This window comes from Ammospiza nelsoni, chromosome 20, assembly GCF_027579445.1.
Source record: "Ammospiza nelsoni isolate bAmmNel1 chromosome 20, bAmmNel1.pri, whole genome shotgun sequence".
NCBI lineage: Eukaryota > Metazoa > Chordata > Aves > Passeriformes > Passerellidae > Ammospiza > Ammospiza nelsoni.
In genome coordinates, this window is record NC_080652.1 from 9,575,994 (window position 1) to 9,589,082 (window position 13,089).

General features: G+C 51.2%; 3 protein-coding genes across 6 annotated transcripts in view; 2 read left to right on the top strand and 1 right to left on the bottom strand.

The window, feature by feature from the left end:
* Positions 1-31: 31 nt before the first annotated feature.
* CARD9 (caspase recruitment domain family member 9) lies at positions 32-6,375 on the top strand. The gene is made up of 13 exons (XM_059486489.1): positions 32-164; positions 441-663; positions 998-1,135; positions 1,473-1,798; positions 2,185-2,364; positions 2,532-2,681; positions 2,955-3,080; positions 3,167-3,358; positions 3,874-3,915; positions 4,472-4,517; positions 5,129-5,199; positions 5,698-5,786; positions 6,035-6,375. Exons 2-13 carry the CDS (start codon positions 480-482, stop codon positions 6,129-6,131), a joined length of 1,641 nt encoding a protein of 546 aa, XP_059342472.1. The 5' UTR covers positions 32-164; positions 441-479; the 3' UTR covers positions 6,132-6,375.
* A 123-nt stretch (positions 6,376-6,498) lies between these two features.
* Positions 6,499-8,009, top strand: DNLZ (DNL-type zinc finger). Its single transcript, XM_059486553.1, is given in 4 exon segments — positions 6,499-6,735; positions 7,122-7,261; positions 7,845-7,978; positions 7,981-8,009. Coding segments are annotated over 4 exon segments (540 nt in total).
* Positions 8,010-11,068: 3,059 nt separating this feature from the next.
* GPSM1 (G protein signaling modulator 1) overlaps positions 11,069-13,089 on the bottom strand; it is a 65,302-nt gene continuing 63,281 nt past the window's right edge. For all 4 annotated transcript variants that reach the window (XM_059486613.1, XM_059486616.1, XM_059486615.1 and 1 more), the window contains one exon: positions 11,069-13,034. In XM_059486613.1, coding sequence (XP_059342596.1) covers positions 12,846-13,034 — 189 coding nt within the window. In that variant the 3' untranslated portion in view covers positions 11,069-12,845. The remainder of the gene's footprint in view (positions 13,035-13,089) is intronic.

Consider the following 13,089-nt stretch of genomic DNA (forward strand, 5'->3'; position numbering starts at 1 on the left):
GGTATAGCTGAGTAGTTTCCCCTTTTTTTCTCAACCCAGTTTTGTTCCTGGAGTTATCTTTTCTCTAGTCAGAGTACAGAGGGAGGCTGCATCCCAGACAGGTTTCCTCAGAGCCAGGACACAGGAGGAGAATCAAGGAAGCTTTTGTGACTGCAGAGGTGAAGGTTGGTGATACAGAATGGCTGATATTAACAGGGAATTAAAGTTTATTTCACAGCTCTGTGGGTGTTAGATTTGGTGTCTGTGTGGTCAGACAGAACACCGGGATGTCACATGCTGGGAGGTGGAGAAGGAAGAGTGAGCTGCTCGTAAAGCAGAGGCAACAGCTCATGAGGACACTTCTGCATTCTCAGTGTTGAAGTCCTTGGTTTCAGCACCACTGCCACACTGCTCCGAGAGCCTCAGGGGCTGCTTGGTTGGGTTTTGGTGGTTTTTTCCAGACAGGACAACGCTGCTCACCGATTCCCCTCACTGCTGACATGCTGGAAGAGGATAATGATGAGATCTGCTGGAATAACCTGGAGAACTTCCGTGTGAAGCTGATCTCGGTGATCGAGCCGTCGCGGATCACGCCGTACCTGCGGCAGTGCAAAGTGCTCAGCCCTGACGATGAGGAGCAGGTGCTCAACGACCCCAGCCTGGTCATGCGCAAGCGGAAGGCAGGTGGGAGCACTTCCAATCCTCCTGGGGAGTTTCCAGGCCATTGGTTTGGGATTGTCTGGGGACTCGGACACTGGAAGGGCTGCCCAGGGAGGTGCTGGTGTCACCCACCCTGGAGGTGTTTAAACAAAGCCTGTATGTGGCACTTGGTGCCATGGTCTGGTTGCCAAGGGGGTTCAGTCATAGACTTCATGTTCCCAGAGGTCTTTTCCAACCTAATTTATTCTGTGAGTGGATCCCAGGGACTTTGGTATGTGGAGGAAGTGAAGCCATTTTTTCTTATGTTAAAGACAGGTGAAGAGAGAAATAACTGAATAGAATATCCTGTTGATTTTAGGTGTTCTCCTGGACATTCTTCAGCGAACAGGACACAAGGGCTTTGAGGCATTTATGGAGAGTCTTGAGCTTTATTATCCCCAGCTGTATAAAAAAATAACTGGCAAAGAGCCCAGCAGGGTTTTCTCCATGATTATAGGTAATGTTTGTGTTCCCAACAACAGCTTTTCCTTTGGTGCTGCTGAGCAGAGTCAAGAGCATTCCTTGCCTTGCTCCATGTGTGCTTTGGAAGGGTTCTGGGAAGAACAGCCCTGGTGTCATGGGCTGGACTGGGGAGGGGGAGGAGGAAGCAGGAGGATGAATTCTTCCCTCTGCCTGTTGTGTGGTGCAGGAAGGCACAGAGCAGAGAGGCACAGCGGGGATAATTTGCTCACACACCGTCAGGGTTGGCTGCAGTGACGTGCAGGGGAAGCCGAGCTCTGTGTGTGCCTTGGCAGCAGCCAGGAGAGCAGAGAGTGACCCTGTCCCCCACACAGACACGGCTGGCGAGTCTGGCCTGAGCCAGGTGCTGATGAACGAGATCGTGAAGCTGCAGAGCGCGGTGCAGGAGGAGCGGCGCAAGGCGCAGGAGCTGGCGGGGTGGCTGCACTCCAAGGAGGACACGCTCAGGGAGATGTGGGTCAGGGACAGCCTGCTCCGCAAGCACCAGGAGCGCGCCCAGAGGATGAAGGAGGAGAGGGACAGCCTGAGCAAGGAGCTGCGCAAGTGCAAGGATGAGAACTACAGCCTGGCCCTGAGCTACGCCAAGCAGAGCGAGGAGAAGAGCGCGGCCCTCATGAAGAACAGGGACCTGCTGCTAGAGGTCAGGCACAGCTCCTCCAGCTTCCCTCTCTCACCTGGGCTGAGCACCTCGTCTTTGCCAAGGATGCTCCAGTCCAGCACGAAGCACTGAGCATCTTTTCTAGAATGTGTCTTTGTGGTCCCCAGCTCAGCCCTGTAGGCGTGAATTTTACAATTTTTACAAGTTCTGTGAATGATGACCAGTCTTGCCCTCACTCAAGGCTGCTCTCACAAAGGCAGCACAGAAACATGTACCTGTTAGCACACGGGACTCTGGCCCCAGGGCACAAAACTTTGAGGAAAACAGCTGTGGAGAAACTTGCTCTGTATTCAGCTGGGGAACAGAGAACTGGTTTTGCAGGCCAGAGCTCTCTCCTTTCTCCTGCTGAGCTCTGAACCTTCTCGTAGATCGATCAGCTGAAGCACAGCCTCATGAAGGCTGAGGATGACTGCAAGCTGGAGAGGAAGCACACCATGAAGCTGAAACACGCCATAGAGCAGCGCCCCAGCCACGAGGTGGTGTGGGAGATCCAGCAGGAGAAGGAGCTGCTCTTGGCCAAGAACCAGGAGCTGGAAAACACTCTCCAGGTTGGTGGGGTGGTTGAGTATCGACTCAAGGGATTATTTGTAGCAGCCAGGGCAGCAATGCTGCCGTGAAGATTGTGGGGATCAGCTGTTGCCCAAGAGCCCTGAGAGGAGAGAATTGATATGGAGTTAGATGGTGGCCCTGTCTCACTTCTGCCTTTGTCCTGCAGGTTGCCAGGGAGCAGAACTTGGAGAAGAGCCTCTCCAAGGAAACTCTGGAGAATGACTGCAGCCAGACCGTGGAAGAGCGCCGGGAGCTGGTGAACACCATTTACAGCCTGCGCAAGGAGCTGCGCCGGGCCAAGGTGCTCCAGGAAAAAGTAGGTGCTGCTGTTCCCGTCCCTGCTGGGCTCTGGATCACACAGGCAGGTGAAGCCCCTGCAGTGTCCTGCCTGTGGAGCAGAGCAGCTGCTCAGGAGCAATCCCTGCTGCTCCTGCTATAGTACCGTTAGTTCAGCACTCCGTGTGGGGCAGCTGACAGCTCAGACACCCATGGAGCTCTGGCCAGAGCAATCTGTGGCACAGAGCAGGAGTGGGGACAGTCTGGCTCAGGCTCTCCCCACAGGCAGGTGCTTTTGACCTTGTCTCAGCAGTTTGCAGAGGAAAAAGAGGTGCTGGAGCTACAGTGCACATCTCTGAGGAAGGACTCCCAGATGTACAAAAAGCGGATTGATGCTGTCCTGCAGCAGATGGAGGAAGTGGCTTCGGAGAGAGACCAGGTGATAAAATATCCCTCACTGCTTTTTGGGCAGAAATGCCAGCCTGTGTGTGCTGTTGTGTGACTGCCCCATGTCCCCCTGCACAGGCTCTCCTGACCCGGGAGCAGTTCCACATGCAGTACTGCAAGAACCTGGTGGAGAGAGACGCCTACCGCAAGCAGATCCGCGAGCTGGGCGAGAGGTGTGACGAGATGCAGCTGCAGCTCTTCCAGAAGGAGAGCCAGCTCCTGGCCACGGAGGCCAAGCTGAAAAGGCTGCAGCTGGAGCTGCCCACTCTGGTATAGCTCTCCTCCCCTGGATGCATTGGGAAGCTGAGGATGGGGTCAGGCTGTGGCTGTTCCCAGGCCTTGTGCCTGAGCAGCTCCAGCTCATCAGGCAGTGAACACTTCCCTGAGCCACCACCAAAATTAGTTAAAACCATTGCCATGCAAATGCTGAGCTTAGGAAATGAAAGATGTGATGGTCTCTATCACCCCACCCTGGTTTTAGGCATGGAAAAGCTGGACAGATGCAAGCCCAGGCCACCTGTGTTTGTGTTTGGAGCATTTCCAGAGGTGGTGAGGGGTTCCTCAACCACCAAAGAGTAGCTCTATTTAGAGACTAGCTGTGAGCCATTTGGATGAAATGGGGAGCTAAGTTTTCTGGAGCTAAATTAGATATATTTTAATTAATATGTCATTGTGTGTACTTTCTTGAGTGTCCAGACAGGAGTGTAGGAGTTGTGTGTTTTGTGGAGCTCTAAGTCTCCTCCTTGCTCATGAGGAATGATCAATCTATACTGGTTTTGTTTCAGACCTCTGACCTGGATGACTTCTCCTCCAGAGATTCCCAGGAAGTGAGTAGGGGTCCTTGTTTACCTTTCCCTTTCCTCTGGGATGGTTTCATTTTCCTCACCTGTGCTCAGCTCCCCAAGTATCAGCAGTTTTCAATGGCTCAGGCTCATTTCAGTCCATAGGCAGCAAGACAGTGACAGAACCTCCCTGTGTCCTGAAGTTCTAAGTGTAGGACACAGTTATGGCATTAGTCAGCAAGATTTGTTGAGTCTAAGCAAATCAAGGGAATTTAATTATTTTTTAATTGGCTCTCTTGTGTGAGAACAGGCAAAAATAAGTCTTACCCTGGAGCCACCTGTAGTAAAGAGTTTCACTTAGTTCATAACTTCAGTGAGGGAGTGAATGTCACATTGTCTGGAGGCCAAAAGTATAAATAAGGCCAAAGGGAGCTGGATCTATTCATGGAGGAGAAATCCATGAGCAAATCTGTAACTCCTGGCTGTCTGCTGTTTTCTGGCACCAACAGGGAGAGAGAGGTTGGTTCTAGCATGTCCTGGGTTTTATATTCCTTTATCTAGGAACAGTTCTGATGTTCTTGCTCTGTTTTCTGCCCCACAGCTTGTTCTTCACAGTCATCTGGATGAAGATACACAGACAGATAAAAGTAAGGCGAAAACATTGAGTAGAGCTCTGGAGAGGATGGTCCATTCTGTTTTGCTCTCCTGGAAGATCTAAATGATCTTTTCATTCATTGAGATGGGAGAATTTTCACTAAAACTAAACAGCACTGATCCAAAAAGGCTTTTATTATTATTCTACCTTGCTCAGTTCAAAAATATCTATTGTAACACCTGGTCACTACAGGAGTTTCACCAAAATAGGGTCTGGTGTGAAGTGCCATGATATTCACAACTTGGGGAGCAGGGACAAATGATGGATAAAATAATGATTAACACATTTCTCGTGGTGGCCTCAGAGGAGCTGCTTGGCAAAGGTTTGTTTTGCTCCTGCTGAAGCTGGAAGTGGAAAGCTCTGTCTCTTTCTGAGGGAGGTGGGGAACCCCACCATCCTGGGGAAGATTCAGGGCTCAGTTAAAATGAGAAGTGACTTGTGATTGATGACAGGATGGAGCTCTGAGTGCTTTGGGCTTGGTTTCAGTTCTGCTGGGGACTCTGTGCAGTTACATCACAGCTCTTCAGTTGGAAGAACTACTGGAGGGAGAAGTTACTTTGCAATGGCAACTCTGACTAAATCTGTGATTTTTTTATCTTTCAGAAGATTGCCTGGAAGTACAAAACCAGGAACTCAGCCCTCAAGAGAGCCATCTCCCCCCCAAATCACCAAGTGTAAGAGAATCTTTGTGGGCTCTTCTTTTCTATGACTGGGGTTTGTGATCTTTAATATTCTCCTTAATGATGGATTTACCAGCTTGGAGAAGCATGTTAGCAGCTCCTGCTTTTCCAAACTCTGAGCACTTTGTGCAGATCCACCCTCCAAAAAGGGCGAGCTCTGAACAGCAAAACATTTACAGTGGACATTTCTCCATCTGTGTATAAAAACTTATAATTAGTTTCTGCCCTTCATCTCTGGGTGGGGATGTTTTCCAGTGTAATTACTGTAGAATTACTGTTGCTGTAGAAAACAGACTCCCAGAATTACACATATTGGAGGAGTAAATGTAGTAAAACTGTGTGAAACAGCAGCATTACCACCCTGCACACACAGTAAAGAACCTGCTGGTACTTGACTCTGCAGATGCAGGAAGCAACCTGGTGTTAACACTGATCTGATCAAAAATAAATTCGTATGTTTTTAGTTTTTTTTTTTTTTTTTTCCTTTTCAAGGAGTGTGGCTTGGTCAACGAGGAACTGGCAGAAAAGGAGAGGAGGAGGATGAAGGACTGCTTTGAGCGTTACCGAAGGTCTGGGCTGCAGTAAGCAGGGCTGACCTGGAAATATCCATGATTTGTATTTGTATATCCATGTATTTGTATTTGTATTTCCCCTTTCCTGCCCCCAAGCTTGATCCATGAAGCGCTTAAAATGAGCCACAAAGGGGACTGATACATAGTAACAGCATGAAATACGGCTTGTTTGCAGAAAACACCTTCTGAAAGCTGTATGTCTGGTGTTGTTTGCGGAAAACACCTTCTGAAAGTTGTACATCTGGTGTTGCTTGCAGAAAAAGAGCAATGAGAAGGGCGCCCAAGGACCGGCACCATGAGGCGGACTGGGAGAACACCTCTGGCAGCGACAACACCGACACCGAGGGCTCCTGAGAGAGGGACAACACCAAAATTCCTTGGAAAGGGACACCAGGGACACCAGAGGCTCCTCAGGAGCCAATCTCTGAGGGAAACACCAACTTCTACAGGGTGCCTGTGCCTCTCCATTTCACTCACAACGGACTGTTTGGATTCTAAAACTATCCACACACCCTTTTATGAAAAGCGCTGCAGTGACACTATTGTATGGCTCTGACGGCCTCTCGGTCAATAAACAGGTTTAAATGCCAGCGTGTGACACAGGGCCGGGCTGAGCTGGTTAATTACAGGTTAATTAATGAAGGGCATTGCCCGACACCGCCATGGCGGCATTGCCCGCACCCAACATGGCCGCCGCTGCCTCAGGGAGCGCTAAGGGCGCATGCGCGGTGCTATGCAGCGTGCGCTGAGGGCGCTGCTCCGGGAGCCGCCGCTATGGCGGCCCCGCCGCCCCCCGCCCGGCCTGAGGGGCCCGGCCCGCTCCGCCCCGGGGCTTCTCTGCGGGCCTGCCCGCCCGCTCTGCACCGGCCAGGGACAGCGCTGGGGCCCGGCCCGCCCGCTCTGCACCGGCCAGGGGCCGCCGCCATCCACGCACTATCGCCTGGTGTACACCTGCAAGGTGGGCGTGCGCGCTCTGAGGGCATCGTCGCTGGGGTTCATGGTGTAGCTGTTTTCTTAGTTTTAAACTTGCAAAGACTAATTCAGAGTGGAAGAGCCCTCTGGAGGTTTCAAGTTCATGCTCATTGTGTTTGGGGTCTTGTGAGTGTCTCTGAAGGTGGAGATCGCACAGCCTCCATGGATCCTCCTCATTAGCCACAGAAAGCAGTGAAACCTCTCTCAGCCTTTGTGTCCCGGGCTGAACTCACAACATCCTAACATGATGGAGCCGACTTGGGATAGTTAGAGATGAGGGAGGGAAGACTCTTTTAATGTCAAAACTATTTTTGTCTTAAAAGCCCTAGGAGCTGCAGTTACCGTGCTCATAAAACCCACTTTGTTTTTCAGGTGTGCCAGACCCGTTCAGCCAAATGCATCTCTAAGGCTGCCTACCACCAAGGAGTGGTGATCGTGACCTGTCCTGGCTGTGGGAACCACCACATCATCGCCGACAACCTGGGCTGGTTCTCTGATCTGGAGGGAAAGAGGTGAGTGTGCCACCAGCATCCTCCTCTCACCCTGCTCCCACCTGCAGCTTCCTGAAATGATGCCTTGTTTTGGTGATTTTTATCCAATGTGGTTCATACTAAAAACAAAGTTTCATCCAATTCATTAAAACACAAAGACTCTGTTTTCAGTCATTATAATTTGACTGTTGCTGTCTAGGATCCAAATAAATTGGTGTGAAGCTGCAGTAGAAACTTCACAGGGATCCTTAGTGGTGCCAGCGGGTGATTTGCTGTTCCCCTCAGGCTTTATCACTTCACTGCTGCCTTTCCTTGGATGTTTCAAGTGTGTAGATTGGTCTGTGGAGTTCCAGTGATTTCTAAATTCCCAAGATAACTTTAAAAGCTTCTGTTTAGCTGTAATTGCTAAATCATTGATCCCAGTGGATGAGAGCAGTCCCAGAAGGTTTGGGTGGTTTTCTGTGGTTAATTTTGGGTGGTTTTCTGTGGATAATTTTGGGTGGTTTTCCCGGTGATGTGATTCCCTGCCCGGTGTCAGTGCTGAGGGCAGAGTGCAGTCTGCCTTTGCCGTGGTGTCACTGCTGGTTCTCAACTCCCCGTGCAGGAATGTCGAGGAGATCCTGGCAGCCAGAGGGGAGCAGGTGAGACGTGTGGCTGGGGAGGAGGTGCTGGAGCTGCTGCTGGAGAGCCCTGCAGAGCCCCAGGGGCAGCTGGCACAGGGGGACAAGGAGGAATCCCCCCCGATCCTGGCAGCAAGGGACACACCTGACACGTGAGATGGTGGCCTGTTGGACAGACCTGCCACGTGGGATTTGGGACATTCTGCTTGGACTCTTCACCTTCATTCCCTGATTTCAGCTGTTTCTAAAATAAACTCGGGTGTTGGGTTTTCTCTGTGTTGTGTCTTTGCCTTGTGTAGTTTCACCTTTGATGTCTTTAGAGGTGTGTTGGTGTCTTTCCTGGTGCTTGTTTTGCTGATTTCAGGCAATTTTCAGTACCCCACCAATGTCCCTTGCCTGGCTTTGTTCCCTGCTCAGAAATTCTCTATATGTGTTTGACCTAGCGAGGTGCAGCTGGAGCTGGAGGTTTTAGGGATGCTCAGGTGTGGCAAATCAGGAGAGGGGACAATTGACACCACCTGAGGAGATGGGTCCCAGACTTCTAAAGCCAAAATAACCCTGCAGGAGGGTCAGACCACCTGCTCTTAATGCAGTCAAACACTGTTTTTATCTGTTCTTTTGACCCCTTCCAGAGTTTTGTTTCTGTGCCACTCATGTCAGGACTGAAAGTTTTGTATTTTGATCCCACTCGAGCTGCAGCACGGGGGTTTTACCACTCCTTGTTGGTGAGGGGGAGTGTGGGTGTGAAGGCAAAATTACTAGTGGTGGAGCGTGGTGGAGAGAAGAAGAGGACCCAGAAAGTTGTCTTGGCAGATATTGAGGGGCTTATTAGTGCTGCTGCAGTAGGTTAAGATTAGTTAGAAATTTAAAAAGAAATAAATGACAGATGTGGGAGTTTGTCAGCATGCAGCTCTGGGGTACTGGTGGATCAGGCACTGAGATGATGATGCTGTGCTTTGTTAGGGTTTGTTCCCTCTGCACAGTTCCCACCTGCTTTCTTAATGTTTTGAGCTTGCAATCAAAAACTAATTCAGTTTGGAAGAGCCTTCTGGAGGATTCCAGTTCAATCTGCTTGTCAGAGGAGGATATTCAGGATCTTGAATCACAACCTCTGTGGATCCCCCTCATCACTGAGGCACAGAAAGCAGTAAAACCTCTCTCACCTTTGTGTCTTAGGCTGAGCAAGCCCAGTTCTCTCAGCCAGGCATCCCCAGCTGCTTGTGACGCTTCATCAGCCACAGATTCACTGAGGGCATTGCAGGCATTAATAAGTTCCCTTCATTTGGAGTGTTCATAACAATTTTATTTGTGTTGCATTGTAAGTGTTGGGTCAGAGCACCAGGAAAGTTGTCGTGTCCTGTGGGAGTGTCAGTGCAGAGTGATGAAACAGGGGCAGGAACTTCATCAGGCAGCTCGTGTGTGCTCAGGTCTGTGAGCTGCAGCTCTCCCTGACACAGCTGCTGGAGTGACCCAGGACTGGCAAACAGGAATTTGCATTCTGAGCACTGCTGTGTTCTCCCCCTGAGCTGGGCTGCTGGCACCTATTAGCACTGCTGGAAAAGTGTTTGTTTTATTACCTTTAATCTGAAAATCAGCATTCTGCTTCCATGGTGCTGATGCCTTTGATGGGGTGGAACAGAGCAGCTGTTGCAGGATCCGTGTTGCCTTGGAAACAACTCATTTACAATCTGCCTTTTTAATACTGTTTTCCTTACCTTTCTTACCTGTTACTAGGTCCCAGGAAGGTGGTGCAAATTTTTGCTATGTTTTAGTAAAAAATGTAGTAAAATGTAGCAAAACTTGTGTTGGCTGCTCCTAGATTTTCGTGTTTCCTTGTGCCAGTGCCCTTTGTCACCTGGTGCTCTTTGGGGTAGGACAGAGACAGAAGCCCTCTGAGCATGGTGGGTGGCAGTTCTTGCTGCTTCTCTGAACATTCAGGTTAACATAAGGGGAGGGAATTTGCACATAATACAAAAAGATTTGCTGCTAAGAGATTGCAGCTAAAAACCAGAATTTTTTGCTCCCTTTTGAAGATGTTTTTTCTGAAAAATGTTGTGTCATAGGGCAGTGGGTTTGCTCTGGAAAGAGGACACAGGTAAGCACATGGGCTTGCTGTAGCCAAAGCAGGGAGTGAGGAGAAGCAGCTTTTCTCCTCAGTGCCTTTCTCCATCAGCCCTGTCCTGCGAGTCCCTCTGGTTCTTGTGTACAGCTGGGTAGGAGAGGGCAGGATCTCGTGTTTCTGCTGCATTTTTAGGGTTCTTCATGAAGAGGACGCTCACACTGCACAGCTGCAGCAGCAGCAGCGCTCAGGGCCGGCAGTCCCGCGGCTCTCCAGCGGATGTCACCATCAGAGAGCTCTTCCCGATGTGGGAGCGAGCCTGGCAGCGTGGGAGAGAGGAGGGTTCACACAGCAGGAGCTCAGAACGAGCCTGTGCTGCTCAGGATGGACAGACAGGAGGTGACACCATCACTCTGTCCCAGGGATCACCTGCTCCTGGCAGCCTGAGCCTCTGCACACACTCAGAGCTGCTGTGGCCAGGCACCCAGAGGTGTGAGAACACCTGATGGGAACAAGCTGGTGGCTCTTTATTAATCTTTGCTCAGGGCTGGCAGTGGCCAGCACACATGAGCCAGGCACGGGAAGCCCAGCTGTGACTTGGCTTTATCCTCACAGGGCCCAGGATCCAAACTGCTGCTCCCAGGCTGCCTTCCAGCCTGCTGTGCTGCAATGGGCTGGTGCTGCTGCTTTGTGTCTACTCCAGGGCTGTGCCCAGCACTCCCTGCCCCTGTCCCCTGGCTCTGGGGGACAGCCCAGCTTTGGGACAGGCGCCGGGGTGGCACCCAGACCGGGCAGGGCCTGAAAGGAGCAGCTCAGCCTCTCCTCAGCCTTTTCCAGTGGCCTTTTCTCTGCCATGCAGGGCTGCTCTGTCTGCCCTGTCGTCCTGGAAACTTCTGGGCAGGGAATTCTCAGGGCTTTGTGCCTTCCCTCCACAGCCACATCCATGCTGGCAGAACTGAGATGGTGGTGCTGCCATGAGCCCCATGTGCTCACAGAGTAAAGTGATAAGGAGGTAGGTGCACAACACTTTCCTTAGCACATGTGCTGGTGTCTGTTACCAGAGACCCCCCCCGCTCCATTCACCCCCACCCTTATTCCAAAGGGCCAGGATTAGCCCTGCTCTGAGCCAGGAAATAATGGAAATGAGTATTTGCACTGAAGCTTAGACACAAATATTTATTAAGCACAATTCCCCCCACCCCTTCCCCTTGAGCTGTATTCATTTCTAATATATTAATCCATTTGGCAGATTATTTTTTAGAAAAAAAACAAGTACCTGTGGGTTGGAAATTCCCCATTAAAATGACATTAGCAAATGCACATGTAAAAAATAAATAAGCTCATACATTCAAGTATATGGCAAATAATACCTCAATAATACCTCTGAAAGCTTAATGGTCAGGTTCCAGTTCACCACCTGGCTGAGAGCTGCACAGGCCTGAGCCTGCAGCTGGTCAGGTCATCATCAATGTTTTTCTCTTTTACAAATGCCAGCCTGGCTGGTAGGTAGGGATGGGCAGCTCCTCCTCTCCCCTCTCCAGAGCTCTGCCAGCCCCAGGAAGGAGGCCCAGCCTTGGCCCAGCAGCAGGTGAGTGCTCCCAGGTAGCAGGTGAATGCAGCTACCACTCCACATGGTCAGTGCAGGCAGGGTAAATGCCCCATGAGCAGCATCACTGGTCTAAAAATACCTCCCTGCTGGCTGGGAATGTTTCCATCAAATGCATTTCCAGTCCAAAGTGCTGATTTGGTCTCTGCAGGAGCGGCGCTGCTTCGGCTCAACGCTGGAGCTGCTCAAGTCCAGCACAGTCTCTGGTCAAGCACAGGGAAAATACTGCAGCTCCTCGAGTCACGGCCCTGCTCCCCTCCTCCAGCATTTCCAGCTGGTCCAAAAGGGGAAGGAATGGCAGTAAATGTGAGTTCCCAGCCAGCCCCCCCAGACTGGGGCTCTCCTGAGGCTCCAGGGGCTGCAGACAGGTGGGCAGAACAAGAGAGCCTCACTGGGAGCACCTCAGTGCTGGTTTGGGAGAAACACGAGGAGGGAAGGGCCATTGGCCTGAGCTGCTGTTGGACACAGAAAAAAGGAGGGGTGAGCCATGAAAGCTTTGCTGGCTGTTGAAGCAGGGCCCTGTCACACACAGGTTCTGTCTTGGGTGCCCTCACATTGGCTCAGTGGCACCAGGAGCTCTCCCTGATTGCTGTGGGCTGAACACTTGGGCAGAGACCTCTTTCTTTCCTCCTTCCCTCTGCCCAGGAATAGCCCCTGCCATGGGGCTGCAGAGGGCTCCAGAGGTAACAAATCCCACTAAAGCTTACAGTCAGAGAGGCTTTTCCCCAGCTCAGGAGGTCCTGCAGGGCTGCAGCTGGAAGCAGAGAAGGTCCAGGGCTCTCCAGAGAGTCCTCAGCAAACCTAAAATACACTCAGGTGTGTGGGACCACAATGCAGCTGGGGTGGATAAGGTTTAAAGGACTTGGGCTCTTTTTCTCCTGTAGAAGGAACAAAGCTGAACAAGATGTTCCAGAGAAGAATCCAGAACCATTTGTGTCAGGGAAGACAGGACGACTTCAAAATGGAAAAGGTGTTCTTCCCTTTCCCTGTTTAAATAAAAGTGTTGTGGAAATAAAAGAAATCAAGGATGGAGTTAGCTACCCCTTGTGGGCTCCTCCAAGTTCCTGGGGTTTTAGGTGATCAGCAAGGGGCTGCTAAAGTCTTCCAGGGACTGTGCCCAGAGTTACGGTGGCCGAGTGTCCTAAAAAAACCCCCCTTATTTAAAAACTGTCCCCATCCATTGGGCTCTCCCATAGGAACACGATGGAGGTGCAAGACTGGGAGCACAGGAGCACTCGGGCTTCAAACCACCTACTCTGTTCTTCCTTTTTAAAAAACAAAACAAAGCTGAAACAACCCCCCCAGCCCAAAGCCCAGTTCTTAGCTGGAACCAGGCCTCTGCTGCTCCTCCTCGGCCTCCTCCTGGGCTGAGGCCAAATCCACACGCTGCTCGTCCATGCGCTTGGCCTGCACACGCTGGATGAGGCTGAAAAAGTCTTCATCAGGCATGGTGGGGCCCCGGGGGATGGAGTCTGGGGGGGCACAGCGCTGGTCATCGATCCGGGAGGACTGCAGGGACACAGGGGCTCACGTTAGCACAGGGCAGGGAGAAGGGGCTGGAGCA